Source organism: Parasteatoda tepidariorum, chromosome 9 (assembly GCF_982258835.1).
Source record: "Parasteatoda tepidariorum strain Cologne lab strain chromosome 9, Ptep-v5.0, whole genome shotgun sequence".
Classification (NCBI taxonomy): Eukaryota; Metazoa; Arthropoda; class Arachnida; order Araneae; family Theridiidae; genus Parasteatoda; species Parasteatoda tepidariorum.
The window spans coordinates 102501228-102517975 of NC_141763.1; the positions used below are offsets into that span (position 1 = coordinate 102501228).

Genomic DNA, 16748 nt, shown 5'->3' on the forward strand with positions numbered 1-16748 from the left:
CATTTTCAAAACAATTTAAGTTATTTCAGCTTTAAAAGAAATACAATAAATCCTGATGTAAATAATAAAGAAAATGAAATTTGCTGCAGCTTTGGGAAAATTAACATTATGTTTGATATTAATGCATCAGTTGTTGAAAACGTTGAAACTTTATATGTGAGGTCAGATGAAAAAAATAATTGCAGGAACTGAAGGGCAAAATGATAGCAATAAGTATGGTGCAATAGAACCACAACCAGTACCAACATTTGCAGAAGGGTTCAAAACCTTCGAAACAATGGAGGAACTTCTTGTATTCCCACTAATTTACAGAAAAAGATCAGAAAGTAACTAGTGTCGAAAAATTATTTGGGTTGTGCAGGAAAAGTGTTCAAACCAAAATTTTCATATAACTTGAATAAATAAATGCATCAATTTATCTGTCTTTTGAATTGTAAATATTTTTACATTGTTTTTATGATTTAAAAAATTATTTTTATTGTAAATTTACTGATTTTCAAGTGCATTTCTTTTTTTTTTTTACTTTTCATACTTTTTCAAATCAATATTTTATACTGACCCACATTTGTTGCTCTGCCGTATCTATCGTTCAAAGTGAATGATTCCATACGAAATGGTAAATCAGGGCAATACTGCACCCAAAGAAAAGAAGAAAAATCAGAACTAAGGGGCATTATTATTTTCCTGGCATGCGAGCTGCAATTAGAATCCAACAATATTCTAGACTAGGACTGGGTGATGTAAGAAATTTTATATTGTGATACAAATGCCTGTTATAGCGATGTATCGCGATTTAGCATAGGTTCAAAAATTATCTATCATAAATCTTTAAATCTATCAAAAATAAATGAAAGAAGTAAATCTATTACAAAAGAAAAAGTTTATTCTAAAAAATGCTTCGATAACATCAATAGCATCACTTAATTTCTTCAATTAAAATAATAAAGATGTCTTAAAAGTAAAAACAAACCCAAGCTTTATTTTAATTTTTTTTTAAATCTATTGGTTTAAAAATAATAATAAAACTGTAACAAAATATTTTACATTCATGCTTTAAAAATAAAAGGAAAAAAAAAGAAAGCAAAAAACAAACCAAAGAAATGTTTACCTTAGTAAAACATTTTTTAAATTACTTGTTAAAAAAAAATGTGCTTTTGAAACATTGTCAGACCTCTTTTTACTTAATTATTTAAAATAATAAAATTGTACTAACTAATGGTCAAATTCTATACTTAATAGATGTAAAAATTAATTTAAGTTTTTTATTTATTTATTATTAATTTCTTTTTTTGAAAATTAAATTAACTTGAGATTTATTTATTTAAAAATGATACTGACTATCTAACAAATTATGAAAGAAACAAGTATTAAAAGAATTTCAAGAAACATTTTAGAAAAAAAAACTTAAGTAATATTGTTAAAATATTAAAAAGCACCAAAACATTTCTTAACTTTTTACTTAATCTTAAAAAATAATTTGCTTTAACTAACAGCAAAATTTGGGAGGTAATGCCTGCCGCCTTCACGCGGTGTCCCCTGGATACCCCTCACTGGGTAACTAAATGGCAGGCAACCAACATGATGAGCAAAAGTAAAGCTTCGGATACGGCATCACTCTATACGGGACGGACAATTCCATTCTCGGGGTTTATTTTGACTCCAAACTAAATTGGGAAAGAGATTTTCCCAATTTCTGCAAGAGAGAGATTCTGCAAGACCAGAAAGATTTTCTGGTCTTGCAGAAATGCTATTGGTAGAACCTGGGGATTATCCCCCAAAATAGTTTACTGGATATACTCAATGATTATTAGTCCTATCATCACTTATGGCGCAGTCGTCTGGTGGTCGAGGACTAGATTGAGCTCCGCAAGGTCTAATCTTAATAGACTACAAAGAATGGTCTGTGTAGCCATGTCAGGCTGTCTTATGACCACTCCTACAGCTGCTCTAGAGAGCTTACTTGGGCTTCTTCCATTGAACTTACGCATTGAAGTTGAAACTCAGACCGGCATAAAGCATCTTATGTACCTTGGCCTATCGAAAGAGTATTCCAAACACTTGTCATAGGGTCATCTTGTTTCAAAAATGATGGATATACCCTATTTTATAATGCCTAGTGACTTTATGTCACAAAGATATGCTTTTCACAAGCCTTTCAAGATCCATTTTCCTACTAGAGATGAATGGTTTAATTGTCCTGGGTGGCTTAAAGGCAAATGTCTATTATGGTACACTGATGGTTCAAAAAATGGTGCCAAATCAGGAGCAGGAATTTATTGCTCCAATGACAGTACCAAACTTCATTTTCCCTCGGGAAACTATGCCACTGCTTTTCAGGCTGAGGTCTATGACATAATCTTGTGCTGCAAGATATGCTTAGACAAAGGATATAAAAATACGACTATCCTCATCTGTTATGACAGTCAGGCTGCTCTCCTATCACTGTCAGGGTGTAAATTCACCTCTTTGTTAGTGTGGGAATGCTTTTCGGTCCTCTGTGACCTATCCACTCATAACAGGTTATCCCCGCATTGGGTACCTGGACATATGGGTATTGGTGGAAATGAGCTAGCTGATGAAGCGACACGGGCTGGCTCTAATGCAATTTTCTGGGGCCCTGAACCTGCACTGGAAATTTCTCCCACCTCATTTAGAGCATCCATATTCAAGCTGTATGGCAAAATTGCCCATGAGCAAGGGCGCGCTGCTGACGGTCAGCGACAAGCTACGGAGCTAAATCGTAACTGTCCTAGTGTACATCAAAAAGAGCTTTTAAAGCGTAATAGAATAGTTTAAGGAAGATCATTGGTCTTCTTACTGGACACTGCATCCTCAGGAGACACCTACATAATGGGAATAGAATCCAATTCTCTTTGTCGCGGTTGTCATCTTGAAGAAGAGACATCACGACACAGTCGATGTGCCCTGCTCGTTGCAGCTGCCCAACCTCTAAGTCTAACAGCTAAATTTTAAAAAAATAAAATAACGCAAAATTTGTTTTAATTTTCTCAAAAATAAAAGCAAATTAAATTAATGTAGGCTTTGTTTTAATTTTTTCATGATTAAAAGCGACTGAAGATTTATTGGTTTAAAAATAATCGAATTCTAGACATGTATTTTGTGCATCAGAATTGAGTTTTACTCCTCAAAAATTTCACTGGGCGAAAAAATACTCTTCATAAAATTTTTGTTATAAAAAGTCAGTTTTTCTTACTACCGAATAAAGATAATCCCCTATAAAACCTGCCAATAAGAGTAGGCAAAGCGAAAATGAGTTTTGGCATGCATTCTGGATTTAGGAAATTAATTCCTATTGCCCTAACACTTCCAATAACTGAAGCTGATTTTGAAAGAGATTTTGCAATTCAAAACGGAATAAAATCTGAAAATCCAGCTTTGAAGCAATTGGATGATATTTCCAGATTGTGTTAAGAAGGACACTTTTCTATGCCACCAATGAAAGTGTCAATTGAGCATACTGTTAAATGATAGAAATAAAAATTTGAATTTATTTTAAATAAATTTTTGTTTGTTCTAAAAACCTTAATCTAATTAATTTGTAAGTTTTTTTTTCTTTCTAATAACGGCAGGCACTGAACTTTCATTTTTCGCCTTAGAAGATGCTGGAAGTGTTGCTCATTTATCATTACCCAGTGGGCACCTGTGAGCCAAAGTCACAGAAGCGAGCAACATTACCCACACCACACTGCCACAAATACCCGTTCACAGGGTGGGCCACATTCATACATCAGAAGACAACACACAGAGAGAGAAACATCCATGCCCAGAGTGGGATTCGAGCTCGCAGCCATTGACCTCGCAGTCAGGCACACTAACCACTCGGTCATCTGTCCGGCATTTGTAAAAACAATTAAAATATTGAGAAATAATGTTTTATAGTTAAATATTGTTGAAACCATTATTATAATTATATTTACTTTGAATAATTTATCTATGTTAGTTATACAATTTAACCCCATTATAATGAACCTAGAAACATGCACTTGTAGTGACCTTTTTTAGTGGTTCCTCTTGAATTTCCATTTAATTAACTTTATTTTATGATCTTACTGTGGACTCTCAATTTCTTTTACTCATTTTATTTTTTTTCAACTTCGAATATGTAAGAGTTGTGATTGCATATAAAGGCATTTCTTTACATTATGTCAAATCTTACTCCCTCATGCTCTTCATATATAAATAAAGGTGATCTTTGGCAGAAGATTTTTGCGGAGGATCTTTGGCAGAACAATCGCCAAGACTTAGCAACTTCTGGGAAGAAGCCAGTGAGAAACTAAAAAAAACATCACAGAAAGGGACAAACCAGAAAGGTATAACTCGTAGCCACCCCTGGCGAACATCTACATATTTTTTAAAAAAATTAGCAAGTGTAAAATCTATTTGGTCTCGTAGCGATTGTAGTTGGCGCAAGAGATCACAATAAGGAAATATCCCCATTTTAAGCATTCATATGTAGATGTAGAAATAGATTACTTAATTTCGAATGTGTAGACAATACATTTTAATTATGTCATTATTAATTGCCATAAATAAGATTTCCATCTAGTCTTTATCCCTCTCCTTAAAATTTTGTTTCCTTAAATATCTTCATAATAATCATTTAAGTTTTAATCAATTTAATTTTTACTGTTAGATTCATAAACCTTAACATGTGAGTAAAAGCAATCTAAAATAGTAGATCTATGAAACTAAATATGTATATAAAAATATATCTTCATTTTACCATCTTCTTCGTCGTGAAAACTTAACAGCTTAGTAGCTTTAGGAAGAGACGAATCAGTTTTGTCCTCTTTTTCCTTAGATGAGGAAGAACTCTTAACAGTATCTATTTCTAACGATGTTGACGGCTTCAGATCAGGCTTCGATGGTATTTTAGGTTTGGTTTCAGGTGATTCAGTAGAATTACTTTCATCTTCAGAGTCTGCTCTTGCTTCTCGTTGTCTAAACTTTCGATTTGGCTTTTTAAACAGACCCATCTTTGCGAAATAAGGAAGCAATAGTTTATTTACTACTTTCTTTGTTAAAACAATCTAGAAAGTCGGTTGATATTTGCTAAAGAAAATTATACAAGAATGCTTAATACTCATCACGAAAGTCATTTTTAATTAGAGGCATACTGTATAATATTGTAAATTTCAAACTTTAATCAGTACTTTTAAAAAAAAAAAATTTTATTATTAGCAACGTATTTTTAATTTTTTCTTAAAATCAGCCTGTTTATTAAATGCGCTTTATGCTGTCTATTTCGGCCCAGTAGAAGATTTGCAATGAAAAAAATTAATTTCGAGTTCTGCAGTTATAATCCCAGGTTGGTGGATGCGGTCGTGCGTCATGCAGCATGCGAGGATTTATGCAGTGCCTACGATTTTTTCGCCTGAGAATTAGTCCCAGATTTTCGGAAAATACTTCTTTGCGAAAAACTCGCCAATCTAATTTTCATTCACATGCTGTTGTTGTTGTTGTTAATTTACGACGCACTAGAGCTGCACAATGTGCTATTGGCGACGGTCTGGGAAACATCCCGGAGGATGATCCGAAGACATGCCATCACAATTTTGATCCTCTGTGGAGTGGATGGCACCGCCGCTTCGGTAGCCCGACGACCTGCGCGCGAGGTCGAGCACTTTACGGTAGCACAGTTTAACGAGGACCAATACCGCACACCCTCGGTCCCTACGCAGACTGATCCAAGTGGTCACCCACCCGCACACTGACCACAGCCAGTGATGCTTGACTTCATTGATCTGCTGGGAACCGTGTCTTAACGATCAGTCTACTGCGGGACTACATTCACATGCAGTAACTATGTAGGTACTTTATTTGCGCCGCTCTAGAGCTGCACAATGGGCTATGGATGACTGTCGGGGGGAAAAAATACAGAGAATGATCCCCAGATAACATAAATGCGTCAACATAAATACCATACGCAGATCGTAATTTTAACCTGGCAGAGCACGATCAATCTCCGATCCAGCACTCAGGGCTCGATAAACCTTTGAAATAGGGGAAGCATAATATAATTTTGAGGCCAACCTAACTTGAGCAAAAGAAACTTTTGATATTTTTCGCCCATAAACAATACATTTTAAAGAGACAAGAACCATGTGAAAACTATTAGAACCTTAGAAAGGAATGCAAAGATCTAATGCAATCATGTTGGACCCTTCTTTACGTGCTTTATAGTAACAAAAACATGAGGGAGTAGCTAGCACATATGAAAACAAAATTTAAATATTTCACTAAATTAAATTATAAAATTACTTGTTGTTATACGAAAGGTTCTTTGCAAGATCAGTCTCTTTCTTTTACGCCAATTTGCTTACTTGCGGCAAAACAACACAAAATTCTAATTCAGCATAAATCATACCAAATAATTTTCAAACATGAAACAAAAATATTTTTTGCACTAATAGATATTTAAAAGTCTTGTGTGTTTAGTTCAACAGTAAAAAACAGAGTAAAATTAAATTGAGCGCACATGATAGAGAAAAAAGATTTTTAAAAAAATAAGAAGAAAGCTCATAGGTTACCATTACATAGGTTTTTTTTTTCTCGCTTTCAAATTCACAAAATCTTCAATAATATCTGCAAATTGTAACCTATTTGTAATATCACTCTCCATTTCTAAAAGGGCTAAACCACTTAATTTATTATTTGAAAGAGTTGATCTCAACCGATTTTTTATTCTTTTCAATGCAGAAAATGAACGTTCACTAGTGCAGTTAGTTATTGGAATTGAGAGCATTATTCTCAAAGCTGTGTCCACATTTGGAAAAATATGTCCAATACCCAATGTTTTTATCATTTTTAGTCATTTGGGGGCCCCCTAGAATTTTACAGGGGAAGCACTTGCTTCCTGAGCCTTTTCGGTAATCAGGCCCAGAGGTATTGATTTGGTATGGGAACTTGGAGGACGAGGATAATCGGAACCTGAGGACGATTCGAAGACGCGCCTTCACAATTTGTGAGGCCACTTCCTGAATTTGGACATAGATCTGAAGGGGAAGGAAATTTTCTCCAGATCCCTGCACCCATGGTACTGCTCAGAGATCTCATTCGCAAGTGAAAAATATCGCACGCACATCTAAGGCAATCCTTTGCGGTGTGATGTATCAACTCCAAATCAATAAATTATGCTAAATTCAGATTATTCTTTTCAAAATATGTCCGGATTTATTTAAAAACGAATGTATTTTTCTAGGCAGTCAGTCTTCTTGAAAAAGTTTGGAGCTGCTCATCCATTAGCAGATTTTAAAATTAATAATAAAAATTTATATTTTCAGCTGATATTTTCCAGCTCTGAAGAATCTCTTAAAATATAAATTTTTCGTCCGCATGAGTCGGCAGCACAAAAGCTGCGCCGGTGAAAAAGCTGCTTTCTTGTAATTGGGTTTCCTGCACATCGTCCCGCATTGGAATAATGCGTCTCGTTGTGCACAAAAATTTTGAATATCACAATCATCAATGTATTTAACTCGATTAGAACTTTTTTATTATCGCTCATCCAACCTCTCTTTTCATAAGTGTATACCAATTACTTTTCTAAAGAACAGAGGAGCTATTATTTTAGTAAGCTATAATGCTCATATTTAAATGAGAAGTTAAAACAGTCTCTTCAAAGTTTATAGGCAGATGAAAAAAAGTTTTTTTAAGAAAATAAAATTTTTCCTTTAAGAGTTTTCCTTAAGAATCTTATCTCATTACCAGCTAACATTCATTTTCCAGAGCATTGATAAAACAAAGATCTAACTTGCTTCAACTAGCATAATTGAAGAACCCCTTTATTAATTTTTCGAAATACATTTATCATTTTCTAGATATATTTTTCCATTTTCTCATACTTTAAAATTGATTAGTAACCTTTGCTATCGCCTGACCAGGCATTCCTGAAAGCAGGCTGGTTAAATCAAAGGTGGAAAACCCATTTTTTATTCCTCAAAAGGGAGAGCTTGTGCCTGGTCTCTGGCCTTCTTGTATAAATGGGGAGTTATCGATTTTTTTTAAAAAAAAATAATAATTTATGTATTTAGTCGACGAGCATTTTATAATGAACATACATTATTAACAAAAGTTAAGTATGTCAGCAAACCTATTTGAGTTCAGTAATAATTTTGGCAACATATTTTTTTAATCTTTAGTGTGTGTATATTTTTATAATGAAAAAAAAAATTTTTTTTTTCATTATTTTTATTGTTTCACATTCAACATTACATAGGCACTCACTACATCATTACATGCTTTATTACACAAGGAATGAATATTAGCATCACGTAATAAAAGTAAATTTTTACTCTCTCCATAAAGCAAATCTAAAAATTCAACAGTATAATAAAATCTAAAAAAGAAAAATCAACAAGACTAGAGAATAAATCTTAGTTAGAAAATATAAGATTTGATAAACAATACAGATATAACATCATATTTACAAATGCACAGAGTACACAATAATTTGTTTCAGTTCCACAGTTACATCAATAAAGGTAATTTTTTTAAGATATTCAATTTCAAAGAAAATAATTAGTATATATCTTTACAGACATCCAGATGTTTTAAGTTTGAAACGCATTTATGCAAAATACATTATGTTTCTCCCTGGTATAATATTTTTTTTTTTATGTATACAGTTATATTATAAATGATCCAAAACAATTTTATTATACAAAAGACAATTATAGAGAATTATATTTTTAAGGAAAAAGTGATTTTAAGTCAAAAATATACAAGATAAAATTTTCTGAAGTCAAGCAAAAACTTACAAGTAATATTTTACAGTAATAAATACTTTGTATTCATACATTATTTCTTAGACGAATAAAAATTGCTTGAATTGGTAATATATTGGATGTTTTTATGCACATTAAATGTAACTCTTTAGATCAATCTGAAGTTTAATTTTGAAGTTATTTTTTTAGTTTACTAATTTTAGGATTTTTTTCTTAACAGTGAACATAATCACCACTGGAACTGATACAATCCCTAACATTTTATACCCTTCAATTCAAAAACGGATTTTGTACCAACAGCATCGCTTAAACTGTTTTCTTTTTCTTAATTATTAAATAAAACTTATACACAACGGATGGTGTTTTCTACACGGGTTACCGTTTTTGGTTTGCTTTGAAGCCATTTGGCTCCGAACATAATCATTGTGTTTTGAGACTCTCTTGAGAAGTATTTCTGGTATATGTGTATTTGCTACCCGATTTTCTATTGGAGTTTAAAAGAAAAATCGTCATATGCAGACCTGTCATTTCAAGAGGTAAGAATTGTCATTTGAAAAAAAAAATCTTTATAAAACAGTTCTTACTTAGTTAACTATATACTAACTTCAAAATTTAAACCTAAATGATAATTTGTAAAATGAACTTAATCTCGCTGCTCTAACAATATGTTAACACTAATGTATGATGATGCATGGCTTACAAACAAGAACAAACAGCAATAATCGAGAAAAAAAAAGAGGCCAAATTGGAACGGCAAAAAAAAACGAGTTCTTCCTAAATCTAGCAACCATGTCACTCGTTTTTTTAACAATACATCTATAACTAAACTACTTCACTAGAAACTCACGAGAATTACTTCATATCATTAATATCTTATGAAATACAGCAGATTTGAGCTTAGAAATCATATAATTTATTTCTTTTATTAAAAACAAAATTATCGGTTTGAAAATATCGCTCTGCAGAATAAGCTGTAGTAAGCAGCTGTGTACACTCTAACCGAATATAGAGCAGGTCACGAACTTGAGAGTGTTGTTGTTTACATTTATATTGAAAACACCATCCCTACAAAAAATAATTTTATTTTTATTTTCGTTGAAGACACATTTTATCCCCGGCATATAATCATTTACTTGTTAAAAGGCTGTTTATCAAATATCTTGGTCAAGAGAGATGCCATCTTATTCTTATTTAGAGCCCATTTAAAATTTTGTACTATTTTCAGAAACACAAAACTGATTATTATTAGCAATTCATAAAACATTCACTGCAACATCATCAGTAAAACTAATATCTCAGTTTGAGGTATTTTAGCGAGATAACTGCAGACTGATTTTAAATTTCTATCTATAAAACTGTAATACATCTATGTAAGACATTGATAATTCTAACTTGTAATTTATAAAAGCTTTGCCAATTTTATTTAAATCCTTCATATGAAAAAAATGCTGCATGTAAAATGTCAAAAAAAAATAATAAACAATCGAAATAATGTGTCAAGAAAATAATAAACAATCTATAAGAAAGCGACAAGAATAATTCTTCACAATAATTAGGTAAAAATAATGTTTAAAATTACAAATAGTATTTCTATTGAAACCTAGACACGTTCAATTGCCATATAGGGTGAACCCTCATCATCTGGCAAAAATGGCAGGGATGGTAAAAATTGGTTTGCAACAAACAAAACAATAAAAACAGGCTCAAGGACAACAGTAAAAATAAAACAGTTAAGAATAATCAGTGCATCGACCTGGATTTCTGGGAGACATTTTTTATAATCTGCTGCTCTATATTTATTAAATGTTTGGAAAATACAAATTTTTTTAGATGTGAATTTACAATTTTTTAATTTTCTTTTGTCAGTTTTTCTCTCCAGTTGGGATAAATAATTGATTTGTATCATATTTGTATTGTTTTTGTTTTTATCATCCCTTTGCCATTTTATACAGCAACCTGTTGTGATTTATTCTTTAGAAAACATTTCATTCCTTTTTTATCTCATTGGATGAAAATTGACCACAACTATTAGCGATGAAATACGTACTGGAACACTGAGTGAAATTATTGCTAGAAATGTAAAACAAAAAGAAGCTGTCTTTTAAACTGCATTTCAAATGTATTTAAAGCACCAAACTTTTATTAAGCATTTAGTTGTCATACTACTTGGACACATTTCTATAAAGATTTCCTATCCAAATGTTTTTTCCTTATTGAATAACATACAAGAAAACTGCTTTATTGCGAACTAGATCAAAGGTTAACAGTTGAAGGTTTATAAATACATTATTTTAACTACATTTAATTAAAAACAACTTTTTTTCTTCTTCCACTATTGAACAGTAATTGAAAAATAAATAAAACTGTGAGCTTATACATTTAATTACAACTCATGTCTTCATTAAGAATAATTCTTTTTTTATTTTATTAGTGAAAATCTATTATACAACAAAAACTTACTAATTTACTTGTTCCTAGCTATATTTAAACCTTACATTCTAGATAAATATATGTAACAAAAGAAAATAATATTAGAAAAGGAGAATTCCAACTAATATAAATTAATTTTAAAAAAATGCGTGACAAATATTTAACCAAATTTGTATTTTAGCATCCATACTTAACTAGAATAAAAACGAAACACTTTATAATTAATAACCCTTTTGTAAAGATAATCACAAAATAAAGCACAGATTTCCTTTTCTTTACATTCCTTTATATAGGACAGCTCCCATTTCAATCCACTATAAATAATTATTGAGTTGCCTGGAAGAAATTTCATTTAACGGTGGGTTGGCAAGTTTTGAAACAAAGCTTGAAAAGATTGCTTTCTTTGTTTTCAAAGCTTGAAAAACTTTCAATACGGCTTTAATAAAAAACATTCGACATTTTAGAAAAATACTTATTTCAAATAAAATGTGTCTAGGATGTACTTGGACGTAATGATGCATGTAATTCTTTCTTAAAAGAGAATGGCTGTTTTTCAATATTTAAATTTAATAAAAGTGTATGCACAAAATTTTTTCTGAATTTGAGAAACTATCAATGAACATCTAAATTGCAATTTTACAAATGAAAGAGATGTGTAAAACGGAATGTCAAATGGAAAATTATTGTAAAAACAATTTAGTAGATGCCAAGAGAAAATAATTTAAAAACAAAAAATGCTACTGTAAAATGAAATTGCCCAGAAATCATATAGACAACTCTAAGACTAGCAAATTGTACACAAACATATAAACACACAAAAAAGATTTTTTCACTGTTGAAATAACACTACGATTAAATATAACAAAATGCTGTGCATTGCATGGGATTTTTTATAAACTACTACAATACAAAAATAAAATCGAAGATAAAATTGAAATTTCTAAACATTTACTTGGTTGCCATTCGCATAAAAAAAAATCAATCTTTTACTATTTTATTTTGAAAATTATGTAGCAAATAGTCATAATTTAAATGAAAAAGTTAATATTGATTGACATAAATTATTTTCATGGTGGAAATGAATTTTTTAACTATTATATTCTTATTATTCTAATATTTAAAGCAGTATATTAAGCTGGAAAGCAATAAATTTTTAGGTAAATTTTGATGCTATAAATGGTTGGTTATTTTAAAAATGCAAATAAAAATGAGGCAATCATGAAAAATTTGCCCCATGCTATAAATCAAATAAAATGTACTATTAAAAATATAATAGGGTGAAACAAAAACTTCTTTTTTAGATATGAATTTAACAGTTAAACTACAATTAAAAGAACCATGGCAAAAATATTCAGCTGTTACAATTAACTCTCTGCTCTCTTTTTTTAAAACGGAAAATTTATTTTATACTCTTTTTTACAAAACTGGAATTTCTTGGATATCATTTCTTTTTAAGAAAAATATTAATAATAATTGTAATTATAGTTTTCATTTAAAATACTTACATTAGAATGATATGCAGGCAAAGTTTTTATAATAGTTGTAACTATAACACTGAACTAAAATAATAGAAAATTTTACTATCATTGTACATTATAATCTCTAATTTTTAACATGATTGTTATAGTATCTAATCTTTCACATATCAGGAATACATGCAATAAAACTGCAGCATCAGCCTAATATGAAATATTTTTGTTTCATATGTTTAAGCATATTTCTTTCTAAACTAACCACAAAAAGCCATCTAGGCAAATATCTTTTTTTTATTAAATTTATTGCAAGTATTAAGTAGGAAAAAAAATAAAGGTTGCTAAAACTTTTTAATAATGCCTGAAACAATTTGACAAAGGGAATGTGAACAAATCTCACAATTATAAAATCAACCACATAAAAACTGTAAAGGAATTGACAGAGCCCTCAAAATTATATTCAGAGATTAAGATACAAATATACATTGCCTATAAAAGAACCATAGTGGTTAAGTAAATAACTTTTAAAATGTGAATCAAAACGACAATAAGAGATTCAAAGTCATTAAGAACATTAATCAAATTGAAATTTACACAATATGTTTAAAAAAATGCATGCTTTAAAAATATTTTAATGTAAAAGATCATTCAACACACTGCAATAAACAAATGTTGTAAAAAGCATTTCATTTATGCATTTAAATTGTAAATCAATAGATTTAATAAGTCATGATTATAATCAAACTTCATGAAGGTAAAACCACAGTTAAAGAAACAATTAAAAAATGGTCAGTCACTGAAAACATCCTACTTTTAAGAACAACAGGAAATAATTATTCTCAATAAGATATACAACATTTACAACTACACTTGCAGTAAGAGTAAACACATCATGTAAAATATAGGATTTTATGAACAATAATGATATAGATACTTTATAGAGCTCCTTTATATACAAAAATATTAATTGTACATAGGAATGTTACCTCCAAAACCAGGGATGCAACCTGTAGGATAATTTATCCATAGTCAACTGAGAGGATTTTCTGTATTGTCGAAAAAGAACATTTGATTGATGTCATTTTTTTTCTAATTATCTCAAATTTAATCATTAACATCACGATTAATATGCTTAATATAGTCATCAATTTAAATTAACTATAGTTTCATTTCAAAAGATTCTCTCTCCAATAAAAAAATAAGAAGGTTTTCCTTTTGCAGTTACATGGTTATTTTCCCACAGTATCTATGAGAATATTTTTTCTTAGTAACATTAAAATGTGAAACCACTGATATGTCATAGTGTGAAAAATTAGGGTTCTGTCCCTAGTCCACTTCATTTCAAATTGATGGTACCAGTTCAAACTGACCAAACTGCCAACATTGAAATTGGGGGCCTTAACTTTTATGAACCCTTGTCCAGCAACTAACGTTTCCAGAACTACTTTTTTTTAATATTAAAATAAAATATTTCCCAAAAATAAGATTTTATTAATACATTTTTAAAAATTCACTAGAATAGAAGAGCTGTCGATAAAAATTTAGACTTTTTGACGTATTTGGATAAAATTTACAAGCAAGAAATTAAAACCTGAGTTAATACAGAAAATCCAAAACATTTGACTGTCCGTCTCTATATAGCATCATCAAAACTGACTATTAACACAAATAAAATTTTAGATGTATTTCATCAATTTAAAGTATTACCTTGAAAATAGCTTTTAAAATATAGTGTGCAGAAAAATATTACTTTAGTTTCTCTTGTGAATAAATAAAATACTTTGACAAATTTTTCATCATGCTAGAAATTAATTCTAATATATTTAATTACACATGCAGTTCTAATGAGTGAAATCATGAATTGAACCATTTAAAAAATATAGCTATCTCAAGAGATTCAGATAGACAAAATTATCAGAAATGATACATTATACACACATTACAAAATGCTGAAATTCGAACAGCTCATAGATAGATCTTAACACCAAAAGATACAAAAATGCTACAAAATAAAAAATAAATACTATAGACTAGAAAAGACACAAATGTGTAAAAAATTTTAGCAAAATGCGCAATAATATAGAGAAAAATTATTTTATAAGTAAAGTAAACCATAGCAAAGTGAAAACATACTTAATGGCTCACATTTAAAAATATTTCATAAATTTAGCAGTTTATCCAAGATCAAGCCTAAAATATTAAGGCATACATGCAAATATAAAGAGGAAAAAAAAGAAAAGAATGTGGATAAACATTAACATTCAATATCACGACCTTAAACTAAATTAAAATATAACGAAAATGCAATAAATTAATTTTTAAATATAGTCAGCATAATTTCTTTAAAATGAAAAAAAAGCTGTTAGCAGCAAATAATACTCTTTTATAATTATGAATTCAATATGCAAAATATATAGTAGCACTACAGCTGCTCATTAAATTGACTGAAATGGACTAGACACTTAAATAGGCAGCCATGATGCAAAGAAAGACACAGTTTTAAACTTTGTAAATGAACTACAGTTAAGAGTAGAGATCCAATGCTCCTTGCAATTTTTCAGCAATCTGAAAATAGTTAATGAATTGTAGTATCTTAGTAGTGACAATATAAGTTCATAATAGTCATTTTTTAAAAAAGATAAGTCGAAATTGCTGAAATAAGTAAGGAAAAAAACATGAAATTAATTAATGATATTTAAGGGAAAAATTTAGAGTGAAGCCCATAACAAACTAGAACTGTTAATTTTTATACTTATTTAAACAGTAAGCCATAGAGAGTTTCTTTTTATTTAAAAAAAATAATAATAAATCTGTATTCTTCAAGAAATATGAGGTCATATAATCTCTAGGGCTTTGGTAACCAATGTGATTAATCAAGTGAAGCAGAAAGGCATTCAAAGGGGTTTATATTCTAGGACTTTAACCAAAAAAGACATTCAATTGAAACTAAGGAAACTAAAATGTTTAACCTATTACCATTAATATTATATATATTAAATTGAATATTTTAACAGGTAATTATTTGGCTCAAAGAAATATTTTATGAAGAATAAAATATGACTTTCGAGAAACTTAAATAATGAAGTTTTAGACCACATTTAAATTTAACATATCAAGCACAGGTGTACAGTAATTTTTTTAAATAATATAATATAAATAGTTAGTAGATTTTAAATGTCTATGTGTTTAACATTGTAATGTAGCATATGACAGAGTTACACCATCTTATGCTATTCATGAGCTGAGACATTTATTAATGCTAAGCTGGGCCAAAATAGAATCACAAGTTAGGCATTCATTAATGCTAAGCTGGGCCAAAATAGAATCACAAGTTAGGCATTCATTAATGCCATGCTGTGCCCTATGTAAGAAATAACATAAGTATTATAGAAAAAAATTAAAAAATAATTTTTTAGAAATAGTACATTTTTTACCTTAAAATCAAGTCCATTTATATTACATTGAAACTTACAATATATTGCTCTGAAAATATTGATTTAGGCAGCAGTCAGAAAAACTGCACTTTTTTGTAGTTGATAACAAGTACAACTACTTTTGTTTTTTTAAATGCAGTGATTACTATCAAAATATACTCCTTATTTAATTATTTTAACAGTCATGCATAAAATTAAAAAAAAAATTGAATATTGAAAAAAAAAATTCATAAAAAATGGTTTTGAAAAATACAGAAGCCAATTTATTTTTTATGTATTTTTTCTCCCAATCTTTAACTTTTTATAACTTTCCCAACACCGAATATTTATATGAGGAAATGTTAAATATTTGTGATTTCCTTAAGTGTTAAAAGCTTAAGTTAACAGGAAAAAAAAACAAAGCTAAGCACATTGAGAACATTTTTCATAACTTCCATCAATGAACTCACTTAAGATTTGCACCAAAAAGATTCAAAACATTAGTTGTGTTTGAGCCTTGTTTCTTATCTAAACTAACGTTAAAAGAAATTGCACAAGATTGCTACAAACTAGTGTTTTCTGTATCGCACTACTCTACTTTTCTCACAAAGAGGCGAATTGCTCTACAAACTATGAAAAAATTTAGTGACTCCAGTAGATTTATTACCTGTAGCGCATTAGTTTCAACC

The 16748-nt window shown here is 29.9% G+C and overlaps 2 protein-coding genes across 6 annotated transcripts in view; both read right to left on the bottom strand.

Moving 5' to 3' along the window:
• LOC107436958 (PAX3- and PAX7-binding protein 1) overlaps positions 1–5265 on the bottom strand; it is a 47850-nt gene extending 42585 nt beyond the window's left edge. For 2 of the 3 annotated variants that reach the window (XR_015429464.1, XM_087152522.1), the window contains exon 1: positions 4745–5249. Coding sequence is in view for 2 of the 3 variants with exons in the window: in XM_087152522.1 (XP_087008648.1) it covers positions 4745–4997 (253 nt within the window). In the remaining variant the exon portion in view is untranslated. Of the gene's footprint in view, positions 1–4744 lie in introns of all 3 variants that reach the window. The other variant, XM_087152523.1, reaches the window with a different exon arrangement.
• Positions 5266–11329: 6064 nt separating this feature from the next.
• LOC107436959 (sorting nexin lst-4) overlaps positions 11330–16748 on the bottom strand; it is a 33999-nt gene continuing 28580 nt past the window's right edge. For all 3 annotated transcript variants that reach the window (XM_043041302.3, XM_043041301.3, XM_043041303.3), the window contains one exon: positions 11330–15211. In XM_043041302.3, the coding sequence (XP_042897236.2) occupies positions 15170–15211 (42 nt within the window). In that variant the 3' untranslated portion in view covers positions 11330–15169. The remainder of the gene's footprint in view (positions 15212–16748) is intronic.